Source organism: Python bivittatus, unplaced genomic scaffold (genome assembly GCF_059951505.1).
Source record: "Python bivittatus isolate LINGU-HERP-01145 unplaced genomic scaffold, Pbiv_v1 ctg000980_np1212, whole genome shotgun sequence".
NCBI classification, from domain to species: Eukaryota; Metazoa; Chordata; class Lepidosauria; order Squamata; family Pythonidae; genus Python; species Python bivittatus.
Window position 1 is genome coordinate 46,270,748 of NW_028277125.1, and position 24,237 is coordinate 46,294,984.

At 37.4% G+C, this 24,237-nt stretch overlaps 1 protein-coding gene across 4 annotated transcripts in view; it reads left to right on the plus strand.

The window, feature by feature from the left end:
• The first annotated feature begins 2,345 nt into the window (after positions 1-2,345).
• Positions 2,346-24,237, plus strand: part of SUFU (SUFU negative regulator of hedgehog signaling) — a 135,550-nt gene continuing 113,658 nt past the window's right edge. For 2 of the 4 annotated variants that reach the window (XM_088131809.1, XM_088131810.1), the window contains exons 1-3: positions 2,346-2,722; positions 9,285-9,419; positions 20,793-20,929. In XM_088131809.1, the coding sequence (XP_087987935.1) occupies positions 2,571-2,722; positions 9,285-9,419; positions 20,793-20,929 (424 nt within the window). In that variant the 5' untranslated portion in view covers positions 2,346-2,570. The remainder of the gene's footprint in view (positions 2,723-9,284; positions 9,420-20,792; positions 20,930-24,237) is intronic. The other 2 variants (XM_007421030.3, XM_015888721.3) reach the window with 1 other exon arrangement.

Sequence of the window (24,237 nt, forward strand, 5' to 3'; positions counted from 1 at the left end):
AATGAAAGGTATTTATAATAATCAATGAAGAAATCTAAGATCTTGTTACCAGCATATACGAGTTTTTAAAAACTCGTCTTTGTCTCACACACACGTATTGAATACTGTATGTGTTGGTGCAGATATACTGTATACAGTTTGTTAGGTTTGCCATACGCTATTTAGGCTGCAGAAACTTAGTGGACCACTAGATGGCCATAAAGAAATACAGCAAACTCTAGCCCTTTTGCAGCCATCTAGTGACAATATGGAATATTTGCAGACCAGCTCTGATTTGGGCTAGGATATGTTTACATCTTTGCAAGGTAGTCCAGTAGTACTTTGACTGCAATTTGAGGAGTCTGTAAAGGCAAAATAAAAGTATTGTTAAATAGTGCTATCCCTAAATTAAATATTGTGGAAGGAGATGAATGCAACAATTCTCTGCTCTTTTATTACCGGTATATTCTGTTATTGAATGACGGTTGAGCTGAGAAGTTGCTTGTAACAGCCCTGCAGTTCAACTTAGTGTTAATAGTGCTGTTATGCTAGACTCTCCAATACAGTACATAAAGATTAATCATTTTTTGCTTCAGGTTTATGCTCAAAATCCAATGCTTAGTTCCACATTCCATTGACTTTTTTACAGGTGCATTGCAGTTTCAGTTAATATGACATCAGGTAAAATAGAGGTAGAAGCCCTGCTGCTTTTCCCCTTTTATTATGCAGGTAAGGGGTTGTTGCCACATTCACTTATTAACTGAAATACATACACTTGAATTGTTCATCAGTGTATATACTAGATTTTTATTTGACTTGGCACACACAATAAGACATTATTTGCTGAAACTTGGATTGGTGAATAATTTAGTCAGGAAACCTTGCTGAGGTTGGATATCATTACTCAGCCTCCAATTTTCTGGTAGACCTCAGGAGGCCTTAGTGGCAACTTTCCCAAGGGGGGCAGGGCTGAAATCCTTGGATATGTAGGTATGGAAGAGCTAGAGGATTTTGAGAATCAGAATGGGAACATTTTGCCTTCCAAAATCCTTGTACTTGTACTTCCGTACCCACCCTATTTTCATACAAATATTGGGCTCTAGAACTGTGGGTGTTGTGTCTCTGAAATTTGGGGCAAAATCTTAGAATGCTTTGGAGGATGCAAATGGGGTCTGAAGAAGCACGTGTTGGCTGTATCATATGTATTGCCCATCCCTTGCTTAGTCTAATTTTCTACTCCCCTTTCTTTAACTAGCACAATGGGAGCTATAAAGAGAGGAGTTCGCCAAGTATTTGTATTAGTACCAGTATTAATTTGTTCATAAATGATCTGGAGATTCAAGTGACAACAGTGAGGTGGAGGGTAAAAAGTTTATATTTATATATGCTAAAAACTCTTAACATTTTTGTTATAATTTATTTACTAAGAAGTTGCTTGTCTGCTTATTTGTTTAAAAGATTATATGTACTTTTGAACAAGAAAAATATTTTCAGGAAACTCAACATTAATAAAGCATTAATCTTATGTGGCTTCAAACCTGCATATCATGTCCTTGGAATTCTGAGTAGAGATAAGAACATAAGATGAGCCATCCTTTTAAAACTCTCACATATACACAACATCTATTAAAGAGGTGAAGACAGAAAATTGCACAATACACGTTGATTGGTAACACTGGGAGCTGCCCATCTGCAAACAGCCAGTCACTTGATTTTGTTCAAGATAAACCCAGCCTAAGGTACTGGTAGTATTAGAACATCTTTCCCCAATTAAGTGCCCTCTAGCTATGTTAGGATTGTAATCCTCAGAATTCCAAATCAGTGTAATAGTGGGAATGAAAGTCCAATACTGTATATCACACTAATCCATTAATACTTAAGTAAATAAACCATACTTGTTAGAATTTCACCACACATTAAGCCATCTATGGTTAACAAGCCACACTGGTTTTATTTGCTGTAACATGCTAAGTCACAAACAAGCATAAATATTATTAAATATATTATTACATTTTTAATTATTATATTAAGCAAGAATCATGCCTCCTGGATAGTATACTGTATCTACACTGCAAACATCTGGGCGATTCGCTAGAGATATAACTTTCTCTGTCCTGGATCATCTTCGGCTGGGTTCATACTCCACGATCTTTTTAACTAGGTTTTGGTAAAAACCAGAGTTGCTCAGATTCACACATCGCGATAAACCAGAAGCTAGCAAATCAATGACGACTTGCCGCGCAACATCCTTCTCTCTGCCCTCTCCGGGCAAGAAAGCGTCAGCAATGCGAGCAAAGCGACGGCAGAGGTCAGAAACGCGCCGCCGAAGAAGGGGTGGGACGCCGGGTGGAGGCAAGGGTGGGATTATGTCAGCCTCGTCTTTCACTACGGTGTGATTGGCGAAGTCGGCGGCCTATCAAAACAGGAGTCGGGGTGAGTGGGGGGACGCTTTTCCCTGCTCCTGCTGCTGGGCCCGGCCGGGGTCGTGAAAGGAGTTTGGAGCGACCATTGGTTTGTCCAGGGCCGGGATTGTCCCCCCCCCCCCCCGCTCCGAGCTACGTTGCTTCCCTCCGCTCTTTACGGGTTCCCTCATGGAGACCGTCGCCCCTGTTCCTCCTGGCCCCGGGACGGGTCCGTTCCCCCCGCTTTTTCCCCCGGGGCTGCACGGGATCTACGGCGAGTGCCGGCGACTGTACCCGGAGCAGCCCAACCCCCTGCAGGTCACGGCGATTCTCAAATACTGGTGAGTGGGACGCGAGGAGAAGGAGCTGGTTCCATTTAAAGCCTTGTGCCGCGGGTGGGTAGAGGAGCGATTGTGGCATTCGGAATGAGGCCTCGGGGGCTCCTGAACGAGTTTAGGGCCTGGCCGAGGGAACCGCTGGGCGACAAAGGGTGAGGGGTCTGGCTCCTTGAATGTGGTCTGCCGGGGTTGGAAAGGTGATAAATGTGTGTGCGCGCGCGTGTGTGTTGTGAAGGAGGATCCGTCGGAAAACTGGGAGTGGCTAAGTGGTAGAAGGACTTAAGTTTGGGACGGCTTGTGGTACTTGGCGTTGGAGATAGTTGTTTTGGGGGGAGAGAAGGAAAAGTTGTTGGAGTGGAGGATACCTTGGTAGAACATTATGCCCAAAACGTTGTGCCAGGGGTTTGGGGGTTGCAATCCAGAATAGTGAGATGACGCGGGATTCTCTGTCTTGGCCTGTACTCAAATCTAAATCCTGCGTGGATTTAGATTTGAGTTGAAACCCAGATTTTGAAAATGACTCCGATTTTGGAGCAGTGATCTACCAGTATATATTGTAATTATTTATAGGTTGGTGATCTGATTCATGTCTGTGTGTGAAGAATAGATGAGTTTTCAGGGAAGCAGCTTGAGCTATAAGGATCTAAGTTTGTTATAGTGAGTCTTGCATGCAAGATAGATTGAAAGGGCAATTGTTCTTAAATTTTGCCATAGCTAGTCTGAATAAATATAAGAAACCAGCCAGAAAGCCTGAAGACCTTTACTTTTAGTAAGGATAACATTGATAAGGTCCTGCACATTTTTCATAAATGAATGCATGCATTTTGAGACTGTCCTTTGTATTCTTTTTAATAGCTTTGTGAGTTGGCTTTTGCATATTGTTGCTAGCAGTAGGTGAGTGGGTTGCTCCTTTTCCTTTGTGTCCCTGTCTTCCACCCAGTTTCCATTTCTTTTCTTATCATATGCATAAGGATTCACACATATGCTTCCATTTGGCTTAAATCAACATGCCTGATTCTTAGTGTCTCCATCTAATGTTACAGTTTAGTTTCAGCAACTTTAAGAAAAAAGCAAGTGTGAGCCCAGTCTTTATGTTTCTTCATTTGTCTTTCTGCATAGACTACACTTCCCTATATTGGTAATTTCTGATGCTGCCAATCTCTGTGCTTTCAGGCTGGATTATTTGTTTTGCTGATATAGCCAGGCAGCAGTTGTGTGCATACATGAAGCATCTCCTCACCTCATTTGCAGCGCTTGGAATCTCAGTCATACCATCCCAATTTTTTAGAAAGTATATAATCAAAATGTTACTGCCTCTTCCAATAAAGTGCTCTGGAAGTGGCAGTCTGCCTGCCATTGCAAAGCTGCAGGAATGCTGCGTGTCTTGGCAGCTCCCAATATAACCAGGGCAGTCACTGATTTCATAGATTGTCTGATGCTGGATGATCGCCTACATCACCTATTGATGGTTTAGGCCAGATTAGGTCAGCTGTGCTGCACAGACATGGCCAGTGTCCTGCACATATTGTGGCTGGCGTGGAAGTAGATGGAGAGAGGGAATTGAAGTATTGTCACATTTCTGGCTTGAAGTAGTGCTACCAATACACAGTGGAAAAAAAATTGAGAAAGTAAGACATTGTATTTGCTTCAGCTTGTAACTGTATTGAGTTCAAGTATTGCTGCTGTTTAATACCAAGGTTGTAAAGGAATTGGGACCATGGAAGCAACAAGAAGAATACTTCTGTGCCAATACTTGATTATATCAGAGAAAGGGCCTGGTGATCTGTCTTTTATTTGTCTTGGTCATTGAAGAAGATTGAGGAGTTTTATATTAGCTAGTATCAGATTAATCCTCTATGTCTGTTGATTCCAGGGCCAAAGTTCTGTGATTGTCCCAGATGGAGCTGCCTGTTGCTTCTTTCTCTGATTAGTCTTCCCAGTGATTAACAACTCTGTGAATCAGATACTTATTTAATTTGAGCCTGGAATCAGCTACAGTCTGTAATTTCAGGCCTTGTTTCACTCAAATGATCCCTTTGGGGAAGTACTGAGTAGCTAGGTTTATTAAGTTTGAGAAATTGTTAGTTTGCAAATAGATATCAACAAGATCCTAAGGACAGGATATTTGGTAGATAGTAACTAAGATGAGCTAATTGAGCAGTACTTCTTTATTTTTTTATAAATTTAAGGAAACCAGAAACCAGAATTAGGTAATTTTGATCATTTTCTTTATCTTCTATGAGAGTGGTTATCTCCAAGTACATTGGTTTGAAATTAGTTTACATTCTACAAAAGATTCTATAAAACATACTAAGCATGTTTTTTTTAAGTAACTTATTGTTAGGATACTCTTAATTACCACTAACAAAGGAAAATGAAAACTGAAAATTATTTAGTCTAAGTTTCATCTAAATATAGATTTATTTATTTTTATACAAACATTTTATACTGTACCAGTCAGTCAACTTGGTGGTTAACAATAAAAACATAACCAATCGATAAATGAAAAAAAACCTTTGAACCTGCATTATTTTGCTAAAAATCTTTTACCTAGTCACTGTCAGTTCAAATCAAAAGCCTACTTAAAAAGGAATGTTTTCAGAGATTCCCAGTATGCTAAAATTAACAGCATAAGTTAAGTTATTTCTTATTTCTGTACTCTTTGAAAATATTCTTAGAATACAGATATGCAGGACTTCATTTCCTTTTGGAAGATTTCATTCCCTGATGTTATATGGGAAATAGAAGGGTTTCTTAGTTCTGCAGTTTACAGTAGGAATTGGTCTCTGGGCATAGCTAGTCTGAGAAAGAAGAATCCTAGTTGGAATAAAGAAAAATGTATGATTTAAGATTATATTTCTTTGTAAATAAGAATGTATACTCATATTGCTTATATAACTGAATGCAGTGGTGTGACCAGTTTTGTGGAAATTGGCACAAAGTGAAGGATTTTGATTCCCACAAAATGATATACAAACTGAATAATGCAGGCAACTCTTACCTTTTTTTGGTAAGAGTCTGGAAATATCTATTTCTTAGCCATAAGCCTATTTAAGATAATTCCTATTCTTCTCTGGAAAATGGTATTTTGTTGTCCTTTGGTTTATGTGAAGTTACCTAAATTAGCTTCCCTGTTGATAGTGATAGATATCAGTAGCTTGCAGTGAGCACCCTGCTTAACTAACAGAAATTGTGAGTCTGACATCTGGTGGTCAAACTATTCAAAACTTTATTGAGGTCTGATTTAGAAATGTTTCTCTTTTACAAACCTCAGCAGGTGGCAGCACCTGGCTGACATTATCTGCATTCAGAAGCCAAGCACGCTGGAGTCCAGCCTGTCCCAAAAGAGACTTTACCTTTACTGTATCTTCCAATGGTCATTTTTAAGATGTCTAAATGGAGATTATATTCAATCTTATCTATCTGAGAAATTGCTAGGGCTTTCTCAGTTCAACTTTGCCTGCGCTTGTGCGTGCGCACACACACTCTCCTTCTCTCTCTCTCTCTCTCTCTCTCTCTCTCTATATATATATATATATATACACATACATACATATATATATATATATATATATTCCCCATACAAAAATGGGAACTGCTTAGGCTAGTAGTGTCTCGGAGCTTGTCCTGTGATTATCTCATTGTTTATTGTATTTCCCTTCTGACATCTTCCTGCTGAAAAATAGCCTATATTAACTTTAGTATGGAAATAGTTCTTGCAGCTTTTTGCATAAAATACCCATCTCTTGGGACTTCACCCCATACATCTGATCCACTGAACTGAGATCCACAAAAGCTTATGTGATAAGACTCTTTGTTTTGCAGCAAAAGACTGACAAGATTATCTCTCTAACCTTTTCTGTATTAACACTTTTAGAGCAATAAAATAAAAAAGGAAGAAAGAGTGCCAGATGTATACACATCTAGGACTGCTCTATATATTAAAAAGTTCTTAATGTATAGTACTTAAGATGCATATATGACTGCTGGGAAGTAATTATTTCTTGTCTTTTTTGGCACATGTTTAGAGAGCAAAAATATATATCTAAACATGTTACAATCTATAAAAAGGTAGCACAGGCTTATGAAAATCCTAGAAACTGCCAGGCTGCAATAGCTGGCAAAACTCAAAAGGCAAGATCCACGCCATTTTAGAACGACATTGTTAATACAAGGCAGGATAAAAGCATAATCTTGAAAAGTGCAAAATTTCCCAAGCAGACTTAGAGGAAGTCGATTAAGGTGGAGTCTCTTTGGAACATTACTTTCCCTCGGCCCTCACTTCTCATAACCACTCATAACCACCTCCTCTTTTTCCCCCATCTGGGCCCCACAGTCTCTCACAATAATTGAGTAGTAAGCCTTATAACTATATCCAGAACTATAGCTATTGTTTGGATGTTCTGCAAAGTACATCAAGCTTCTACAAAACATGCATGAAAGGTGGGATATAAATTTAGTAATAAATAAGTAAAAGTAATGCTGCTCTCATTCAAGCTCCAATCCAGGACTGAATTTGTTAAATAGAGATTTGATTTACATAATGCCCTGCACTATGATTTAATTTAATTTAATTTCCGTAGTTCACATATATGAGTTAACATAGCAGACTTTCTACAGATGGGTCAAAAAGTGGGGAAAGTCACCAACGTTAGCCTCCACCTCCTGTTTCTTAGCCTTCATACAGATGGCCTAGCCAATGATTTACAACCAAACACTGTTTGCAGACAGGAGTCAGCCCCTTTAACAGTCTTAATATTGTGGACCATCAAGCCTCTGTTGGCCCATCTCTATACCAACAGATTCCCAAGGAGGGCCTCCATAATAACTACCTGATATATACTGGGTCTGTGTCATGGGACCTCTAGCTTCAGAACTTAACCTGAGCCTCATTTGAAGCCTTGTATGAATCATTCATAGGGCACCTAACTCTTACCCCTTGGTATCCTACAGCAAAAGGATGCTGCAGAAAATAGTTACTAGGACAGGATGTGGACCCTCCTGATACAAGATTCTATCCTCCACCATTCCACCCTTTATGATTTCCTGACTGCTCTAGGAAAAGAAAACACTGGATAGGGCATCCAAACCACCCAGACATGATCAGAGAGAATCTTGGGGCCGCATCAATATTAGCAGCAAAGTATACCTAGTTCTCATATATCCCTTTTTTATTCTTATTTCTTCTGAATTTCTTTGAGTTAAGTTTCTGTCTTGTCATTCCAAAAATGGAGAAGGGGTTATCTCCTCCCACAGAAATTGGCTTCAAAAGAATTTTAAGCCCTATCTCTGGAGAAAGTGGAGGGAGATACCACTCTACAAGACCCTTCTGTCTTCACTGTAGAAAATGGACTGTCTTTTACAATAACTCCAGTGTAGTGTTTCTAAGAATGCCTCTGGGCCCATGTAATTACCATAGACAATCTTAGTATATAATATGGTTGGTGTCTGCAATTCAGTGCTTTGTTTATAAGAAAGCCTACCTTCCAAAAATAAAGACAAAGGTAAGCTAGGGTAATAGAAAGTACCTATCTAATAGAGAAGATGGCAGGGAAGGGGAAAATACAGAAATGCATACAAGTGTAAATAACAGGGAAATAATATAGTTTTTAGTTGTTAGAATAATTCAAACGACTTCATTTCTAATTTTGAAAAAGAAAAATTGTCCAACAATTTTGGATAACAAATGGCATGTATCACTCATTTTGTTAAAGATGGTGTTTACTATGATATATGTTTCATAAAAACAAAATATGCTACTTGGTTTTTTATTATTGGTTTTACAGGTTTGCAAATATATGAAAAATGATTAAAAGTTATAAAGCTGTTTGGCTAGTTTTATTAATAAGATATGATCTTAATAAATACTTTGCAGCTTTTCTTTAATAACAGAAATATTAGGGAGAGAAGTACAGAATATATTTCTGAACCTAAATAGGTCTTATTGAATTTAACTATTAACTGGGTTCACACTCATACTGTGTTCTAAACTGTGCTCTAATTTGATTTGTTTTTTGGGGGGGTACAGCATGGTGCATGCACCCAACTAATTCTGACTTATCAGCAAACCATAGTTAAATCATGGCTGATACAACATGTGAATCCAGCCAGTGCCAGAACCATCTTTAGATAAATACAGCAGAAAGCACATTAAGTTTTGAATATATGTAAGATGCTTGTGTAGTATTATGAAGGAAAAACTTTAGATGTAGTTTTATGAACATGTTCTGATGCTCTCAGATGAAAATGTTCATTTTAATTATGTTCATTTGCCATTTGCAGTACACTGACGTCTTTGCAGTCCTGCAGTTTGTTCAGTATTGAAACAGTAAAAAAATGAGTTACTATGAAAGCCAAGCAGTGTAGAACTGCAAGATCTGTGATAACAATGTAGTTATGATGACATGGGGCAAAGTTCTTTCTTAGTTTCAGAAAGAAGCATTAACTGCTTTCAGAAGGAAGTGGTGTAATAATGTGGAGTAGAGGTAAACACATTTAGTTGAAACTGTTTCCGAAAACTGAATTAAAACTTTATCTCATTTCTCTTTCTCTTTTTTAAAAATAGGTTAGGTGGACCTGATCCTCTGGACTACATTAGTATGTACAGGAACTTGGGAAGTCCAACTCAAAATGTTCCTGAGCACTGGCATTATGTAAGCTTTGGACTAAGTGACTTATATGGTGATAACAGAGTTCATGAGTAAGTCTTTAATTTCTTTATATTATGGTTTATAGTTTTCTGAAATAGTTAGAAATGCAGTAGAAGAAACATGCATACAAATAGATACTGAGTTCATGCACTCAGTTAAGAAATGGTTAGTTTTTAAATGTCCAAAATCTCAAAAGATCACTAGTTTTCACAATTTTTTTTCTGTTCCTTTTTGAAAAAATGGAAAATTTTGAACAAGGACATCAACATTTTGTGAGTTTACAAGTGAGAAAGCAAAATTATGTGATATCTGGTAATCTCATAGCAAAAATGTTTAATATAAATTCATGTTTTAATTTTGGGTTCTTTTGGATGTCATTTGGAAGAAGTCAGATCCTGTGACGGATTTATGAGGCACTTGAAGATAAAATTGTTTACCTCATGCTGTGTTTTTGACAAGTGCCTACTAAGATTAGTGTACCACACCACCATTGTGTGGGGTCACTTTTAGTTTTTGAGATCCAAGGACATGGATCAGAGCTTAAAGTTCCCAAACAATTGCATGCTATCTTGATCCCTGCCTATCTTGACTATGAGGAAGCTAAAGAGACTGGGTGGATCTAGGAATAGTGTATATGATGTAATTATATGATAGAGTGGTACCACTAACCTTAAAGGAGGCAGTGATCCTCTCACCTCTGAAAAAGTCTGCTCTGGACCAGTATTATACCAGTTACCACCCAAATATTCAATTTTGGGACATGGTGTTTCAAAAATTCAGCTGCAGATCCCTAATTATGTCACCTATTTCCAGCCTGGTTCATGCCTTAGTTTTGGAAAGGATCAGCTATGGTTACCCAGTTGATGACCCTATGCAATAGACAGACAGACAGAATATGACTCTGCTGCTACAGCTTAATTTTTTAGTAATCATGATATTCTCCTGGACCAGTGGGAAGATTGAGAGTTGGAGACATCATGTTAAAATAGTTTCTTTGCCGCACAATTGCAAACGAGTGAGGGGAAAAAATAGAGGTTAGTAGAAAAAAATCAATATGGCTACACAAAATACTTAGTGAAAATCTGAAAACAAGAAAGGGCATTCAGGAAAACTGTAAAGAGGACTGTTCATAAGGGAAGAGTACAGTCATAAAGCCCAGAACTGCAAAAGTGTTATCAAGGAAGCAAATGCTCAGAACAAGCTGAGGTTAGCAAAAGATGTGAAGAATAGTAAAAGGAAATATGTTCCTTTGGGTATGTTCAGAGTAAAAAGAAAGTAAAAGTAAGATGTGAAGAATAGTGAAAGGATTCTTTGAGTATGTTCAAAGTAAAGGAACAGGAAAAAAAAAAAATCAGTATACCAGCTGCTCAGGGAACATGCCAAAATACTTAACAGGTAACAAAGAAAAGACAGGGCCACTGGACCTTTATTTTGGATCAGTCTTCTCCAACAGCAGCAACAACAAAATACATAGAAGAAATTGTAAACAGGAGAATGAAGTAGCAGATTGAGAGAAACATGGTGAGGAAATAGTTCCTTACTTTGAATAGTTTTAAATATCCAGAAGTGGAATAATTGCATCTTAAGATACTAAAGGAATTGGCTGATGGTCTGTCTGTATGCATTATCTTTGAGAAATCTTAGATAGCAGATGAAGTGCCAGAAGACAGAAGAACAAATGTTGTCCCTGTCTTCAAAAAGGGAAAAAAGGAAGATGCAGCAAATTTCAGACCAGGCAGCCCAACATTGATACCTGATAAGAATCTAAGACAATCAGAATGTGGGAGGAGAGGATGCTGGATTTGAATCCAAAGAAGATATAAATTCAGGAATTGGCCTTATTGGCTTACAGGATTTCAACTGCTGTAATGGCCACTGTTAAATTACGATATGGATTAGTTTAGTCATACCAAATTTCTGGGAAACTTCAATCAAGTTTGTGCTTGCCTTGGTGGAGTATAATAGTTTAGCCTTGAGAAAAGTTGATAGAAGGAAGTCATGATTCCACTCTTCAGATGCCTAAAAGAATGTCATTTAGAAGACCAATACCTGTACTGTCTCATTCCAGAGTTCAAGACACAGAATACTGGATTTAAATGACACAAAGGAAATCCAATTACATGTTAGAAAAGTCTTCCTGACAGAGCAGTTCTGTGGTGGCTCCAAATAGCTAGAGAGGTGAGCTCTTTCACTGGATGTGTTCAGGAAGAGGCTAGATAGCTATCTGAGAAGCTTTACTTTGAATCAAGTATACTTTCCAATCTGGGCACAGCAGAAGATCATAGATCTCCTGACACTTCGTGGCTTTGCTTGATTTGTCTGAAAACTCTCAGACATGGCTTAGCTAGGTTAGCATCTTTATTGCAGATAAGAATGAAGCTGTACCCAGCGTATGATTGCCCTAGTATGTATGCCAAAAATGGCTGAGTGCTGTCTTGCAATAACGCATGAGCATACCTTTTCTGTGGTGGTGTTATTATTGGAATGGTTTCCCTGCCTGAAAGCACCCACTATTTTAGACAAGTTTATGAAATGGAAAGTGTTCCTGTTCCTGTCTCAGAAATCATTGCATCCAAGAAGTTCTGTTGATTCCGTTTGGGCTGGCCCCAGTTCAGCAGAAAGAAAATCTGAAATGTTTTGACTTCCATGTTTTGGCAGAAATAAATTCTTCAACAGTTTCAGATGTTTCAGCCATGACAAAGAATGAGATTCATAACAAGTCTTTTGGGCTGCAAGGATCTGGATATGCAGAACAAACTTCCTTTAGCTTGTATCTGGAAAAACAACAACTGTGCATCAGCCCATATATGAATAAAACATCCAAAATGTGCATGTCTTGATTTGTATATAACCACCCAAAAGTAGCTGTTCTACAGGTAGTCCTTGATTTACGACCATTCGTTCAGTGACTGTTTGAAGTTACGGTGGTGCTGAACAAAGGAACTTACAACCAGTTCCTGAAGTTACAGCTGTTGCAGCGCCCCCACAGTCACGTGATCAAAATTTCAGCATTTGGCAGCCCACCCACACTTATGACTGCAAGGGCACTTCAACTCCTCCCACCCACCTATTTCCCCCATCTATGCCCTTTTGGCCCCTTGCACTCCGTGGCCCCTGCTGGCCTAGCTGACCTTCGCCATCTTCTTGCTCCTACTGTTGACCAAGATGCCCAGCCTGGCCCTTTGCGAGACAGCTGCTGGCCGTGTGAAGCTTTCTTTCCAAGGTCGCTCACTGCAGTTTCCTTGTGAGACCTGGGTAAGACAGCCTTATGTGGCCAGCAGCTGCCTCACCAAGGGCCAGGGCAGGCATGCCTCAGCAGCAGCAGGAGCAAGAAGACACCAAAGGTCAGCTGAAGTGGTGGAGGGCAGGGCGACAGGGACCTTGGAGTGCAGGGCAGCAAGGGTGGCTGGGACTGGGCTGGGGTAGCTGTGGCTTCCTGGTGTGCTGTCGATTCATGCTGCACTGTTGGGGTTTCGCAGTTTTGCGCCATGCTGCAGTGGCTTCCCAGGGCTTCCTGGTTTTGTGCCACACTGCTGGGGCTTCCCGAGGTGCTATGGCTTCACACAGCGCTGCTGGGCTGAGGTGGCTGAGGCTTCCAGGGGGAGCTGCGGCTTTGTACTGCACTGCGGCTCAGGGGCTTCTTGCAGCCCCAGAGCCTCAGCGTGCCAAGAAGCCCCTGAGCTTCAGCGTTGTAAGCAGCCCCAGAACTGCATAGTTCTGGGGTGCTTGCTGCCCTGCAAGGCAGGGTGCAGGGTGGCCAGAAGGGCAGAGATGGGGGAGATAGGTGGACGGGGAGAGTTGAAGAGGAGGCAGTCCCTTACCTTACCAAGGTTCAGGGCTGGGAGGGACCAAGCCCAGAATGGCTTGGATTGGGGTGGATCCACAGCTAATGACCGGTGGAATTTGGTTAACAACAGCAATGGGGAGTGCCAGGATTGCTGTCACTAAGTGATACCGTCACATAATGCCGCACTTTATGACTGTATCACTAAGTGATGGAAGTTCCGGTCCCAATTACCATCATAAGTCAAGGACTACCTGTATATGTGAAATGGTTTGGAGATAAACTGTTTTACTCATCCTCATGTTACTACATCTTTCCAGTGGTTGTTGGAAACAAGTCTCTTTGTCCAGGCCTTCCCTGCGTGAATGTTGGATTAATGGTTTCTGGTTGGTTTGTTTTCCTTTTTGTCACATTTTTTAATGAATATATTTTATTTTATATGTATTGTTTTAATAATTTTATTGTAAGTTGCTTTGAAATGCCATAGTACAGGATGCAGTATTTTAAGAATTAATAAATGAATAGGGTAATCCTCAAAATCTATGAAATCAGAAGGTTGGGAAGCACTAGCATAGAGTGCAAACTAGGTTTTAAAAAACAGTCCTATGTGATATAATTCTAAGATGAGTCATTTTCTTCTGTGCTTAAAGTATTATTTTTCAGTGTGTGAACTTAATTGCTGTAATTTATTGTTACTGTTATGAAATAACCTTGGAACAAAATTTCAGTGTGAAATAAGAATTTATCATGAAGCTCGATTGTAATTGCCTATTGTATGTTCTCTTGCTTACAGTGTTAAATTTAGCAAAACATTGATAGCAAGGCAGCATTTACTTTTAATTTCTACTGTTTGAATAGAATTGTCGCATAAAATTTATTTATTTATTTATTGAATTCTCTCCCCCCCATCTCCCCTACAATAGGGGACTCTGGGCGGGTTATAAAAACATTAAAACTATAAAATATATATAAAATACATAGCATATATACAATTAAAACAATACTAGAAACAAAAAATCCAAGAAGATGGAAAATCAGGGCGGGGACAGCCGGCCACTATGGGGCTAGCCATCTCCCTGCTTGAGATGCTCCCTCCCCACCCAGGCCAAGTGGCAGAACCAGGTCTTCAAGGTCCTTCAGAAGGTCAGGAGTGAGGGGGCCAATTGCACCTCCGGGGGCAGAATGTTCCAAAGAGCGGGGCCTACCACAGAGAAGGCCCGCCTTCTGGACCCTGCTAGATGGAGTCCTTTTACTGAGGGGGTCCAAAGCATGCCCCCTCTGTGTGACCGGGTGGGACGGGTTGAAGTCATAGGGGAGAGGCAGTCCCTATGACTTAAATTATCACATAAATAACCTCTTGTGTCTTACGTTCTGTCAATACTACTGCCTGCTCATGCATGGCATGCTTCCATGTAGATGATACTACATAAAAAAATAACTTTTGGCATGACTCTGTTTATTAAATCATAATTTATTTTAACAATAGTTTGTTGAATGGCACAGTGGCTTACTTTGTGGGTAATCTTAAGCCATTAATCATTGTTTAAAATGCAGTGGCACATTACACTAAGTGTGATGTACCTACCCAGACACTGATAGTATAACCATTTAATCTAAGGTGTTATAGATGTGGCCCTGTTTTTGTTGCAAGTGATGCATTAGACTGACAGAACTATCTTGCTGGAATTATACTTTATAAAATATAGCTGCATGAGTGTGATTAGTTATTGATGTCATACTTCAGTTTTTGCTGGGGAGTTGTCTGCTGCTGTTCATTATATATTGTTTTTTTCCATGGTTGTAGAATAAACATATCCTAAATTTGGAATAAATCATGTCCGGGGATATAATATCTCTGGCTCTCCAAAATTTTCTGCCTCCCTTACCCTTAGCCATGCTGATTGCATTTGCTGGAAAATGTAGGTCAGCAGTATGTGAAGGGACATAGGTTCTTTGTATCAATCTGGTGCAATTCTCTGATTAATGCCTTATTTGAAATGCAGGATGTTGCTACAATATCTATGATAAATGGATTTCCAGACTCTATTTACCTGTTCTCAGGTAAAAGATAGCCCATACAGATGCCAATGCAGTCTTCTCCACTGCTAAGCCATTCTTATTATAAGGTTTATTCTGCCTGATGTTCAGCTGGAATATATTTTTCCTGCCATTTCCCACTGCCTTTTATCTTGTTCTCTAGAACAGAAGGGAATGACTGTGTTCCAACTTCCTTATGAAAACCTTTCAAATATTTAAAAAAGATTATGTCTTTTTATCTTGTTTGTTCAGGTTTAACATACGTAGTTATTTCAATTGCTGAGTCTTGGTTTCCAGTCTCCCCACTATCCTAATTGCTCTGGTTTGATAGTGTTTTTCTTAAAATGTGGTGCCCAGAACTTGATAGTTTTACAAATACTAATAAACTCAATAGGATGGAACAGTTTCTTTCCATGAGGATACTATGCTTGTGTTAGTTTTGCCTAAGATTTTCAGGTAGTTATTCATTGTCTTATTTACACTGAGTTGCAAATGCTCATTTTATTGACTATTCTACTTGTACATATTTGATCATAACTCTTTTTCTTGCTCCTAACAAAGTGAAGAGTCCTTCCTGTCACTTTCCAGTTGGATATATGGTTCTCACTATTCCAGAGTGAATATGTCCCTCAGAATATCCTGCAAAGCTACACTGGCTTATTGACATGTCCCATGTTTCTCATGGGAATAATTTATATATTATTTCAATTTATAATACTATCCTTTGGTTCCACAATATCCCAAGGTGATTTTTTTTCATATAAAGGTATTTTACATAAAATATGTTTCTACTGTGTTAATAAATTTAAACAGCAGCTACAGCCTTTATATTTTCTCAGTTGTATATATAAAACCATTGTTAAGAATTTGCTAGCTGCTGCACTGCTGTGGATCCTAGCCCTGAAGACTTCTGCAGTAGATAGTAGCTAATTTCACATGTTTTCACCTTATTTAAATATGGCATTGATATGAATGTTATATATTGTGTGTGCCTGTGCTCTGTAAGGTAAGATGGACGGATGAACCTCTGGATTTTTAATCTACTTGTGAATATACTCTAGTCAGAAAGAAGAATGTGAAATAGTCTAGATGCAAAATGATTTGGCCACAGCAACCAGTTACGCAGAGCAGAATATTTGGTGACAACTGCACTTCAGTTGTCTAGAATTCTGTAACCTGCTAGATTAGGATATATTCTTACCCACAGCAGAGGCTGGAAATCTCATTTCCCTTCTGACAATTACAGATTGTCTCATAGTGCAGTCCTGGGTGTGAGCTTTTATGGAAAGTGAAGGATCATTTCTGCTAATCAATGCAACATTGGCTGAGAATATTTTAATAAGTGACTTTTGCTTGAAATAAACTCATTGTGATAGAATTGGGGACAAATGCAGCAAGTGAAATGTTAATATTGAAGTTTTAATAAGATGCAAATACTGAAATGCATCTTGTGTCATTTTGTTCACAGCTTGATTTCCAATTAAAACAATATAGTTGTGATAATATGCAAAAAAGCTGGTGGCTATTTACAAAATAACATTATATACAAGAATTCCTAGCAATCAGAAGTATTTGAGAAAAAAGAACATTATGACCAATTTGTCATAATGACAAATTTGGCTCCTGCTTTAAATTTTGAAATATTCAGTCAGTACCTTCAGAATAGAGTTCATCACTGTATAATTAGTCTTGCTAAAAATAAAATATTTGGTTGACTATATCAGGAACAGGCAACTTTTGAAGCTTTAAATATAGGGCGTAATATAATATAATCATCCTTTTTGGCTGGCAGTTGCCTAGTTTACCCTTTGTTTTGCAATTCAGAATATATTATCCATAACTTTTTACCTAATTTTCTCTATATGTAGTTGCTGGAATTTTGTTTTGTTTTTTCAAGAAAGAAGAAAGTGACATGTAAATGTTCCCAGTTCATACCCATTTGTTCAGGGTAGTTTTATACATTTTAAACCTTTGGCCGCATATCTTGCATATAAAACCTGAATCCTTTATGCACCACACCAAGGCATTTCCACATATTTCCTGTTCTTTGTTGGTGGTAGACCTCCCTTGAAGCCATGACCACCTTAATTTTTTGTTTTTCTTAAGTCTGATGGAGTGTGCTTGGCTTTAAAAGTCAATTGTTTGAGGTAGCTAATTTGAGAAACAGCCCACCTACAAAGAGGCTGACATGAACTACTTAAACTCACACACAATTCCTGAATCTAAAATACATCAATATTGTTAAAGACTCTTTTTTGTTGTTTGTTCTAAAAGCATGGAGAGATATTTGCTTTATGTTTACAGCACAGTAGTTGAACTTAGAAGGGCTGTTCTTAATTAGAGGAATGTGACTAAATTTAACTCAGGACAAAGCCAGTCTGCAGCATATCTGTATGTGCTTCCTTGGAGAATAATCTCCTTTCTAGTGTAAAACAGTTTTCGGTACAAGGTACTGAGAGAGGAAGGGGCTAACTATTAAGAACAGTAAAGCTAATAGATTCTCATTTATCCTCCTTCAGTATTACACATTGGCTCTTTGTTTCTTCCTGATTTCCTTACTTCTGAATTAGGTCCTCTTTGGATCTCTTGCTATCCCAAGATACTGTGAACCCAACAGTGCTGGGGTTGGGTTAGGAATTCCAGTTCCCCTTTTATCCTTAATTGCCTTTGGGAGCTTTGACAGCTATGTGTGATCTCCTCTTCTACTTGCTAATACTGAACATATCAATACTTCCCCCCCAACACATCCACTTTAGCATTGTTAAGATCAATTGGGCTTTCTATGTTACTCAGTGTTCTAAGCTTTGAAAAAGGCTGATCACTTGCTTGTTTTCTAACTGATTAACTTGTGTCATCTGAATGTACGCTGATCATATCTGAGAGCCAGTATGATGTAGTGGTTAAGTGGACTAGGTTCAAATCTACCATTAGCCATGGATGCTCACTGGATGGCTTTGGAACAGTATTTATTTTATTTATTCATAAATAAAATTTGTACGCCACCAACTCACTATAAGTACTCTAGTAAATCTGTCTGGCCAGCCTATCTCATAGGATTGCTTGTTGGGGGAGGGGGGGAATAGAGAAGTGACTTCTATGTATGCCACCTTTTCCTCCCAGAAGAGATGTGAGATATACATCTGACAAATAATATGTTGGTAATCTCTCCTCCATAAAATAATATCTCCCCCTTATGTTTTTATATGTTCCATTCAGAACGTCCCTGGATGATTTTTCTCTGAATTAAGCTTGTATGCAAGCAGTTAGAAGGAACAGTTTCATACTTTATGCCTTATCTGTCTGGCTTTTGCAAGGGTGTTCATATTCTTAGCACACAATTGCTTATATGAAGACGGGTCATACTGTCAGTGGTACTGTGTAAGACCCAACTGAAGGAAGTTATTGATTGTTGATTTTCTGCTTCTCCAGGCCTCTTTTTTTCAAGAGATAAAATAAAACCTGCTTGGCTTATTATTTTCTGTGGTTTTATGTTCTACACACACATTTTGTTTATACATTTGTTAGTACATGTATAGACTTATTTACTTTGAAAAATATTTTATTTCCTTTTTACCTTTTATCTTTTACTTGCCACAATTTATAATCAGACTCTTAGGATGAAGTATACACTTATCACCCAGTGAAAGCGAAATTGTTTGGTCATTTAGGCCATCAACTTTGAACAAAATTGTATACCTTACTGATGGGGAAAGCATGCTAAAAGTTGCCTCTTCCAGATAACAAACCTGCAGGATAAACTGGATAGTAATACTGTTATTTAGGTAAAGAGCTTTCCCTAAAAATATGATGTCAAATTGGAGAAAGCTGCAATAAACTATATAAATGTTAATATTGTTTGTAACAATAGTAATAAGTAATAAAGGAAAGCTTTAGAAAGTTATAAGAAATATTTACTATTCTAAAAAAAGTCAAGTACTGTTTGACCTTGAGCATTGTCCAGAATGAACTGTATCATGGTTGGGATTGCTGTAGTGTTAAAATGTTTATTATAAACTCGTAGGAGGTAAAGAACTTGTTGCAAGAATACAATATTCATATCATCATAGAATTGGAAGAAGCTATTTCAGTTACCAAGACAATCCCTCTGATCATTGCATAAACCTGAGATGCATTGCTTCTAAAACAAAACAAAACAACAATCTCCAGACCTCATTTAGTCATTGGCAGCTCTGAAACACTCACTCAAGCCTTTATTTTAACTTTTTTATTTTATTTCATTAGAGCCGCACTTTTAAAAGCCCTCTCTGCCTGGGCGGGAATAACATCCAGCTGAATATGTAGTTACAATCTGTACCTACACCCAAGGGAGGGAAGGGTACTCTGGTCCTACTCACCACTGCAATTCAGCCTCCAACAATCCTCTCCCAGGGGAGTGCAATTCTTGAGAGAAAACAAGGTTCCTTACTCCTGTTCTCAAAGTTCTTTTTGGTTATAATGGCAAGCAGCTTCCATGAATTTGTCTAATTTGCAGAAATATGTGGCTTGGGAAACTTGAGTTTAAGCTAGAGGGACAAGGCAGGGTATTTGCAGCCATTGTACAGTATCAAGGTAAACTACTGTAATTCAGAAATTCGTAAGAGATATCTCTTCTTGTTGTCTTCCTTGAAGAAGATGCAGCAAGGCTATAAAAAGCTTAGTTCCTTCTAAATCCAGAGAATCTGTTTGCTAATCTGATCTTAATCAAGTAAATGAATACAGCTGTATGCATCCTTTACAGATCAAAACTCTAATTTTATGACTTTTAAAATCTTGATAAAAATGTATTTGGTATCTTTGTAGAATAGAGAAAAGTCATCCTGCTGAAGAAGTTTACTACTCATTGCAATTTTGTCTGCTGCAGTAACTACTGAAAGTTTGGAAACTATATAAGACTGTTCTGATAGGGCAAACAGCCAACACATCTTCTAGGATCATGGAAACTAATGGATGATCAAATTATTAGTAGATAAAAAATGAAGTTTCTGCATAGCTTTCTCTAAACTCATCCACTTTCATAATCTGCAGTTTCTTGATGGGGTACTACTGAAACCTGGGACTCTTCTGGACTGACAGATACTGTTTAATTAGGCTTTATTTTATTTTATTTTATTATTATTTTATTATTATAATTTAGTTCTGCATTATCCTAACTTTGATTAGTTACTGGTACTGTAGTTTTAATTTATTTATGTGTACCATAGATGTTTTAACTGCTATGGATATTTTTGTTGATTTTTTGGTAAACTGCTCTGAATTTTGGGAGAGCCAGTTTGGTCTAGTAGTTAAGGCACCAGGCTAGAAAGCAGGGGACAGTGAATTCTAGTCCTGCCTTAGGTATGGAAACCAGCTGGGTGACTTTGGGCCAATCACTCTCAGCCCAACTCACCTCGCAGGGTTGTTGTTGTGAGGAGGGAGTATTAGGTATGTTCACAGCCTTGAGTTACTTTTAAAAATAATAAAGGTGGGATAAAAAAAATCTAAAAAAAAATTGTATTGATTCAATGGTATAGAAGTAGGATAAGTAGAATTAATTCACAGTGAAGTTCTAAGCTTACGTTTCTGAATCTTTGTTATGAAAGCTTTTGTGATTAATTTCCCTCAGGTTTACTGGACCAGATGGGCCAAGTGGTTTTGGATTTGAACTAACATTTCGACTTAAGCGTGAAACTGGGGAATCTGCACCACCCACATGGCCAGCAGAGTTAATGCAAGGCTTAGCCAGATATGTCTTCCAATCAGGTAAAATTTAAATGGTTTACTTTGTGTTAAAAATAGTATTTTTATAATAATTAGCTCTGAGTTTCTAGCTCTTATTTCATATACATTTCATTAATCTGAATTTTTGCATAATTTGCCTGAAACATGAACTCATTTTTATTTTGATAAATAGAATTAGAGGATATTGTTTGTACTGGTATGGACTCTGGAAATTGTTCATGATCTGGAATAAGGATTTTGGATATTCAGTTGATAACAGTGGTATCCAGGTATATTATTTTACAGACCTTGGTGCCCTTTCTACTTCATTAGTAATGTATAAAGTACAGTCATGGGAAATCAAACCTAACTCATGAAACACTATGAGTTTTACTTCTTAATTGTTAGCTACATTCTCTTACATCTTCATTATTCCTGTTTTGAGTGTCATCTCACCTTTTCTCAATTTTAAACAATAGCAATGTCTTAATGCAAGCTCTCTTTCAGATTTTCAGAGTATTTTGTACATTTATGCAGTGATCAGTGTCAGGGCTTCATGCTTGGTATACCAATTAAGCTCCCTCCCCTCCTCATTGCCTAGCAGACATGCGACGGTTAAATAAACAGATTTATTCCAGAGAAATAATAAGTCATACATACAAAGAAACTTTCATTCTAGCAGAACCCCAGAATGTTTCTCTCTACCTGTATATAAGTTAGCCCCCAAGTTCAAATCCTGGGCCTTTTCATCTTGTCTTTTTGAGTTAGTAGTTCTATAGCTGCTTGTTTTCCAACCTGGAATATTTCTGCTGTCTATTCTTTGTTTACAAATTGGTTTTCTCTGGTTTGAGGCTCCTACCTCACCAACTTCAATCCCAACAGCCAATAAAAGAAATCGATTCCCCCTCCCCTTCTTAGTTTAAAAAAGCCCCTTTGGGAATTGGTTATTTCTCACCTGAAAACATCTTTCTCTTACCAAAGCCTCATATATTGCTGTATGACATTTGCTAAGCAATCTCATTCAATATTATTTGACAGCCAAAATTTTAAATCTATCTTTAGCTTGTTTCTGATCCTTTCTTTTTAGCTTAAATGTCAATTAGTATTTATAAAATATTCAGTACTTTTTGCTTGTAATACATTTTGCTTGCAGGTTTACAATGTAAAAATATATTTTGAATTAGAGAAAAAAGTGAGGACATTAGAAATTGAAATCTCTTTTCTATTAACAGATTTTTCCAAATGGAAGTAATATTTAATAGCCCAAACCATTTCCTTATATTTAGTCATATTTCTAAAAAGATCCTTATCATAGCACCTTTGTTTCATTCAGTTAAATATTTTTATCTTTTATTTTTCCTTTATTTCTCATTTGGGTATACCCATTTGGGTATCCATCTATTACTTTGTTGTGTTTATAGTCAGCTGATAGGCAATTCCTATCTTTTACTGAATTTCATAGCTTTTGATGGTGTTCATATAAACTGGATGTTTTGTGCTATGTAATTGGCTGTAGTTTCAAAAGCTTTATCTATTTTTACATTGAGGTTTAATAGCAGTAGTCTCATGTGATTCAGTGCTCTCAAGCCTCAACAGTGCTTTCTTCCTGTGCACCGAGTGGATGTTGAGTAATATTTTATGGGATAATGACTGCTTTGACCTCTGAACGAAAGAGGTTAATGTTTCAGATTTATCTTTCAGTGGTTATTGAATGAATATTTTTAATTTTGCATTCAAGTGAACAGTAATATTGATAATTTAAGTGGCAGTTCTTCAGAAGGACATTCAAATTGCTCCAATTATTATTTGAAACTGTTGCATCTTTGTTGGAAATAGACTTTAATATGAGAAAATCTAAACAACTATTGTAAAACATTCTACGGTTGACTTTAATACTGTGAATAACAAAAGTACTACAATGTACTTAAAATAACAAAAGTAATTTAATGGATCTTGGATATGTGAATGTATTCATAACTTTTCATTTTTAAAATAGTGCTAGAATGTCATATTTTTGGTTCTGTGACTTACAGTAAACATTTTCTCACATGATGCAGTAAAAACACATTTTAAAATATTAACATTTCTAATATGAAAGTAATTTTTGTAAGCATTTATTGGAAATCATAAGGACCTTAAACTTCCAAAATAAAAGTTTATGTCATTACAGAATATTATGACTAATTCAGATTCCAGTTCTTGCAGTTTTTCAGCTTCAGCTTCAGTTTCAGATTCAGTTTTCAGATTATATCTGGCACCAGGTATAATTATAGCACACCTCACCTCAGCCGTCATTTGCGAATCCAGTGACTGCTGAGAATCAAAGTTGTGCTCTGAGATTATAAACCTTCATCAGCTTCATCAAAAGCAGGTTGAATTTCCAATTTCAGTTTTCACCAACAGCTCCAGTTTTATTTTTGCAACAGTTCCTCCCTATTGTCTGGTTTTAATTTCTCCCTCATGTATCAGTTTCCAAATATTTTATCAGATAGGGGTCTACAATTCCTTGTTCTATTCTGGCTTTAAAAATTTGATATCAAATAGATTTATTGATAATAAGTATTTATAAAGACTAATTCTTGTCTCATAAGATTTAGTGATGCCTTCAATTTATTTAGGCATCTCAGAAACTAAAAATGCTGGTGGTCCAAATCAAGATGTTAATAAATGTTAATAATTGTTTATACTGCCAGTGGGTGGCAAAAGAAAAATTATATATATCCTTTAACAGAGGTAATGATAAAGACCTGAGGTAGTTCTCATCCACTAATTGATTTAAAGTACAAATCACAGCATCTATCCAGATTTTTTATATAACATTTATATAACATATAAATGATACAAAATCATTTGTAAGGTCTGGATTATCCCATAGCATCAATTTAAAGTGAGAAAAAGGATCAAAATGCAATTCTCAAGAAATAGTGAAGCACAATTTTTGAATCACTGTAATAACAACAGTGAGGTATATCTAATCTGTTATATTATGAACCCCAAACAGTCAAATTAACCAAGTATGCTATGTATGAATATTCTAAAAGGACCAAGAAAGGAGAATTTAAGTATATATTCTAATTGAAGCCGACCAAAATTTATACTAGTCAAAAGGTATGGGTAATTCAAGATAGAAATCAAAGGCCCCATTTTTAACTGACAACTACATCTTTTTAAAGGTATCTTGGGATTTTAAGAACCCCATAGAAATTTAGAGAACAGTGTATTGAGCTTTTTACAGATATGTGTATGTAAATTCCACACAAAATATAAAATATCCTGAGTGTTTACTCTACCCTGCTAAAGGCTAACAATATCTAAAGAAACCTCTTTGTGTTCCTTGTTCATATTTAATG